This window comes from Alosa alosa, chromosome 3, assembly GCF_017589495.1.
Source record: "Alosa alosa isolate M-15738 ecotype Scorff River chromosome 3, AALO_Geno_1.1, whole genome shotgun sequence".
Classification (NCBI taxonomy): domain Eukaryota; kingdom Metazoa; phylum Chordata; class Actinopteri; order Clupeiformes; family Clupeidae; genus Alosa; species Alosa alosa.
In genome coordinates, this window is record NC_063191.1 from 26261956 (window position 1) to 26268211 (window position 6256).

A 6256-nucleotide genomic window follows, 5' to 3' on the forward strand; every position below is an offset into this window, starting at 1 on the left:
CAAAACTTCCTTTCAAAGACAATCATATGTTTCACAAGCTCAATCATAAAAGCAGACTCCCTTCATCCCTCCAACACAAACACACACACACACACACACAAACACACACACACACACAGAGATAGATAGATAGATAGATAGATAGATAGATAGATAGATAGATAGATAGATAGATAGATACTTTATTGATCCCCAGGGGAAATTCAAGATATGTCTGTGCCATCCTACCTCTAGCCTGAACCCATCATCACACAATGAAACATAAATACGAGCGTGTCCTGGGATTATTGACCTGCTGCTGAAGCTTGGACACAATGGAGCTGGGATGTACCAGTACTTCTCCGCGTGCTGAGCTCCCTGAGCCTGGCCATAAAACAAACCTCCTCCTTTCTCTGGACCCGCCAGAGACAGAGAGCGATGGAGAGAGAACAAGAATAAGAGACAAGAGAATGGATGTAGATGAAGAGAGGTGAGTCCTCACATTCACAGGTCTGTTAGCTACATCTTTAACCAAAGAAATGGGTAAAACAGCACCACAACATGAAGGGATATTGTGTTTCCATCACCAATCCATGTATGCTTGTGCACAAGGGCAAACATTTGGTCATCACAGCTGATTCTGTACACAATTAACTTCAAAGAAAGAATAAAAATATGAAATACCAAAAATGAACTATTACTCATATGACCACATTTGCACAGAGAAAAACAAAAAAACATGTCTATATTGTCCCACTAGCGCCCTCTGCGGGCAAATGCAGGATACAACCTCGTCTCAGTCACAGATGCAATTTTGTATCCAAGGAAAGACATGTCCAAGAAATTGGTGGAAATCCACCATAATATGTAATATTATGATGCCCAGACAAACTATGAGAACAGGAATCAAACACATTTCGTCTGTTTTTAAAATCTCACAGCAACTGCTATATCTACCTAAGTCCATCATTCAAGATGTATGCCCTAGGGATTGGTGGAGTGTCCTATAGTTACAGTTCATTGCTCAGCTCAGGTTGAAATGGTTGAAACCATCAGGTGATCACAAATTCTAATGCAATGCTAATGTTATTAAGCCCACATTTAAACAGTATCATAGCACAGGCAGCAGAGAGCACTAGAGCACCATCTCAAGGTTTTATGCATGACCAACTCCTCGATTACTTGTCTTTCCTGACGTATCAATGATTAAAGTAGACAAGGAAGAGACAGATATTATACTGCACTTGAGATGGGCAGCACTAAACAGCGGAACAAACATTTCTGCTCGGTTTGCAAGCTTTGCACATTTGCTAGCAAGTGCAACATGCTTTTACGTAACATGCCTTAGGACAGACAAAACCCCAGGAAAGAGACATACTGTATTTATGTTGCTGTTAACTCTCTCTCTTTGTCTGACTCAGGAGTCTTTCTCAGCTGTAGATCAATATATATGTGAACAAATCAATTAGATCACTAATCAATGACAGAAACAACTAGACCTGGAAAAGTGAGGGGAAAGGGAATATCCAACCAAACATAACATAAGAGTGGTGTAGTCTGTGATACGCAGGACTACGCAGTATACCCACTTAAAAAGCATCACCATCTCAATATATCCACTTAAAATAGGCAAGGATACGTATTAACATTTGGGGTTGATCACAGTATCAGCTACAGCTAACTAGACTACACCATTGACATAACGCTCATTTATTTACATGATTTTAATAAGATTCTGGCAGTAAAATTTACTGTAGAAGTGCAATACACTAAAATATAGAGCTCATGCATTTCGTTGGCTTTGTACTTGTACTCTGCACAATGACAATAAAGTTTAATTTAATCTAATCTAATCACAATTTAAACTTTCTGAGAAGTGATTTTGTCATTACAGATATTTTACTTCAACAGATGAGTGAGTGGCTGGTTATGAATGCACCACCTCAGAGTCATTCCTCCAACAGACCAGCATGCCTTTTACTGACATAATTAATGGTGGCAAAGAGCAATCTGTTGGACCACTGGAGAGGATTTTGTGCCTCGACTTCAGCACCAGTGTGGCACTATGACCTACATCAAGGGATTAACCATGTAAATCAGCTGTTGATAATCAGTACCGTTAGAGTAAGAGGACCAGCATTGTTGAACACAGCACAATTTTTTTAACTATTCATTCTAGAGGCATAAAGCGGCAAGTAATTTTTCAGCTTGGCTAACCCAAAATGAGAGTCTGTTCTGAAACAGTGACCGCACAAGCTCAGGCAATTAATACACGCCAACTGTCTAGCGGTCACCACGGGACACTAGCGAAATGGACATTGCTGTAAGTTTCCAGTTCGGCACCATTCTGGAGAGACAAGGAGCCGCTGAGGCAGCAGGCTGAAGCCCATCCATTTTGTCTGACATGATCACTGACTGGTCTCATTTTGATTGAATAGGATGGGTTAACACTGTGATAAGGAGGGGTGGTAAATAAATAAATAAAGCAAAACCATTTTGTTTTGTTATCACAACCCTATTTCATCAACCTGAGCAACTCAGCTGTGGCCTCCTGGTTAACGCTTCGGACTTGTAACCGGAGGGTTGCCGGTTCTAACCCCGACCAGTAGGCACGGCTGAAGTGCCCTTGAGCAAGGCACCTAACCACTCACTGCTCCTCAAGCGCCGCTGTTGTTGAAGGCAGCTCACTACGTCGGGATTAGTGTGTGCTTCACCTCACTGTGTGTTCACTGTGTGCTGAGTGTGTTTCACTAATTCACGGATTGGGATAAATGCAGAGGGGGTATCCACCATAGTGACAAAATCCACATTTCTATATCAGCCTGCACCACTATGGGCTGGTATGTGCCTTGAATCGCATGGAAAGGTATAGTAACCGACAACCACAAAAAACCTAGGCTTACACCTTGGTAACCCATGGCAACTTATTTGTTTGTTTTGGGGTGTCCGATAACAGAGTGATCTCTGAAGCCGGGGAACTGATGATGACAATGATTTCATAAGGCGGAAACATTAGTATTTGTCACCGTACTGGATGGAGTCTTTGCTCCTGGCAGCAGCTAGGGCTGCGTGCACTTTATCAATTATGCATGGCCAACGCCGGATCTGAGGCAGCCGGCGAGAGTGCAGTCCACTGATGTCCCTCATCGACGCAAATCAAGGCAATCGAGCCCCCCCAGACCCCCCCCCCCGCCTCACTCCTTCTTACCCCAGCCCCCATCTTGCTATTATTATGTTGCTGATTTCTGCTAATGTTATGTGGAGAGGTCCACACAGTAATTCAAAGCGACTCCTCCATACAAAATGTTTTCTCCAATTATCAGTCTAACACTTCAGTGCCTGGTATTATGCATTTGCCTGAACATTTTCAGTGGCATTTGTGAGACGAGACAGCCTCTCCTTTAAACAGCTCTTTGAGAGGAACTAGAGGTCGGATTATTCTTGTTCTTGGAAGACCACTGTCGAGCCTTTTTAATGGCTGGTGAGATGTACTGGTACAGAAGGTTAATTTGAGCATGGAACTTTTTTATGTAAGACTTTGAGAAATAACACTCCGTGAACTCTTCAGCACAACACCCACATGTACTCAATGTACTAAAAACTTCTGACACAAGCAAATAGAATTGAAATGTTAGAATTTTCATGCTTGTTGATTGGCTGCTGTGTGAAATCTCCTACCTATAGCACTAGGAATGTAACACCTACCTATAGCACTAAGAATTTAACATCTCTCCTGTGTAGCCTATGAAAAGATGAAGTTCTTAGTGTTTGTGCAACATGGCTGTTTCACCTGTCGGAGGATGAGGTTCTTAGTGTTTGTGTAACATGGCTATTTTACCTGTCGGAGGATGAAGCTAGTGGAGGTGGTGCTGCCGTCGGACCTCTTCAGGCGGCTGCGGCGAGAGTAGGTCCCTCGGTTTACCTGCAGAGGAACCACGGGACATAAATCACTCCAATTCTCCCCCTCTTTCTTGCTGACAGGACAAGGGCACCTTCAACCCCCACACACACACACACACCAGCCCCTCCGCCAAAAATAGGAGCCGTGGTCGGCTGTGAGCATAGATGCATCCTGCATTGTACAGTGTGTGCAATTTACATCTGTAATGTATATTGTATATTGACTGGGAATTATTTGGTGTTATATAATGTATATTGACAATCTATAATTACATTTAGGACAGTAAATGGTTGGAATGTTACAGTTTATAATGGCTCACATATCCAGGTCATGCATTGATGAATGTCAAATGATTTAACTCGTATAAATAACTGAGCATTGTCATTACATTCCTAAGCTCCTGTGAGGCTGCCTGGAGCATACTTTATCTTGTTTGTAAGTGGCTTGGTAGAGAGTACCAACATGTCAAATGAATGATGCAAGTAATAAAATAAAACATGGTCCACTCAACACATGTTGTCATAGCATAACACTGACTAAAGGCTACTGTTACTGTAAACCTGCATGTGAATGTCCGTTGTCCAGCTGCAGCAGTCTGTGGGGAGAAGGCCTTTAACTGGGCCGCTGACTAAGTTAAACTGGCAGAGAGTACAGTGTGAGGGATACAGTACGCCACTGCACATCATCATCTGAACGCAGCCTGACATCCCATAACATCCCAGTGACACCGTGCCCTCTCTCAGCCCCTCTGGTCCAAGAGGGGCACTGTGTTTAGCCTCAGGCGAACAGAGAGAGAGATGGCCGCACTGCAGTTTGCTGATCATTGTTTCCCCCCTGCTGTTGCATATTTTCAAGTATTCAGACTGCTCTTTACAATTATTGAATTAATGACAGTACATACAGTACTTCCACAACAAGCCAAGTACCCATGGGAAACAACAAGGGGGTCACCAACTCAGATTACAAAACAGGGACTAACTAATTGGGTCAGTCCTTCTCTTTACTTTTGATTTAGAAGATTTAGAATAGCAGTAGCCTACTAATGATTCTATATAGTCATTCACACAAATGAGTGAAGCACATACATTTTTACAGCGCGCATGTTATTCTTTTAGGTGTGTTGTAAGGTGATGAAGTCGATGTTTTAGACTGTGGCCACACTGTAAGCTATCTTGCATACAATTTCATCAAATACGAAGGGGGTACTTGAAAAACAGTCTAACTGTGCGAAGTGCAGAAAATAAACAAATAAATAAATAAAAGTGTAATAATGTCACTGTATAATACAGGCAGTTTACAGGTGACTTATGCCAATTTTCCAAATGCACTTCAGCGCTGATAACGGGAAAGCATGAGATAAAGAAAGTCATAGCAGGTATAAAATGTCTCATTGCATTGTCTTCTGGCAAAAGCATTTCGTGCAGAGCACCTCGGTCCGTTACCGTCTGTGTCCGTGTGCAATTCGTGCACCTACCTGAAACATAGGCTTCTGGACTCCATCACCTATCCCGTGGCGGGTGTAAATATGTCGGGACATCTCCGCAAGTTCATCGGTCCACGGAGGGGGCTGCCTCTCTGTGCCGGTCCACTCTGGGTACGCTATTGTCTGCTCCAGTTTGACTCGAGTCTTTGCGTCTGAGGAGACTGAGGATAAAATAATAATAATCGTTTGTCTTGCGGTCGCAGAGTTGGGGTCTTCGGATAACCACCAAGCTACCTACGCAGCAGCCTGCCTACTACTAAGCGCACGCACTAACACGTGGCTGCCGTTAGCGCATCATTCTGACCTATAGTACCGTGTGTTTGTGGAACAGCTGTCCCACCCTCCCCCTCTCCTCCGCATGATGCTCTGACTAGTAGCAAAATGTCTCATTAGGTTAAACCAGAATTCATAAATATCGCCTCCAATCGTCATTTACAACTTTTGCTCACATAGGCTATAACAAGAAAAATAACATGTTTTACACAAGCTTGGTACTGAAATGACCCTTTACTCGATAGCATACATGTTCACATTCATTTTCATTTTCTTAACCTGATCAATTAGCCTACACCGTATTGCCCAAATGCTATAGCCTTCAACTCTACGCAAAATGATCAAACCTCTCGTATTCTATCAGTGCAACATTAGGAATTTCACCGAGATAAGATGAGAATGTAGCACACAGATAAAATACATTTGATTGAAAATAAATAAATAAAAACAATCACCACCAGCATTGTCAAAATGCACTGTTCTTCTGTCAACGTCTGACTTCAAAAATAAGTATAGCCTAGTTGTTGTTTAACAGACCACATATCATAATACAGCCACTTTTTTTGTTTTGTTTTCTTAATCACACCTCGTGTCATGTGAGTGACTACATCAAGTAGGCT

At 42.5% G+C, this 6256-nt stretch overlaps 1 protein-coding gene across 2 annotated transcripts in view; it reads right to left on the reverse strand.

Annotated features, from left to right (window-relative positions):
• The window catches only part of cacnb4a (calcium channel, voltage-dependent, beta 4a subunit), a 28255-nt gene extending 22643 nt beyond the window's left edge, over positions 1-5612 (reverse strand). For both annotated transcript variants that reach the window (XM_048238362.1, XM_048238360.1), the window contains exons 1-2: positions 5355-5612; positions 3818-3901 (exon numbers count right to left, since the gene is read on the reverse strand). In XM_048238362.1, the coding sequence (XP_048094319.1) occupies positions 3818-3901; positions 5355-5417 (147 nt within the window). In that variant the 5' untranslated portion in view covers positions 5418-5612. The remainder of the gene's footprint in view (positions 1-3817; positions 3902-5354) is intronic.
• Positions 5613-6256: the final 644 nt, after the last annotated feature.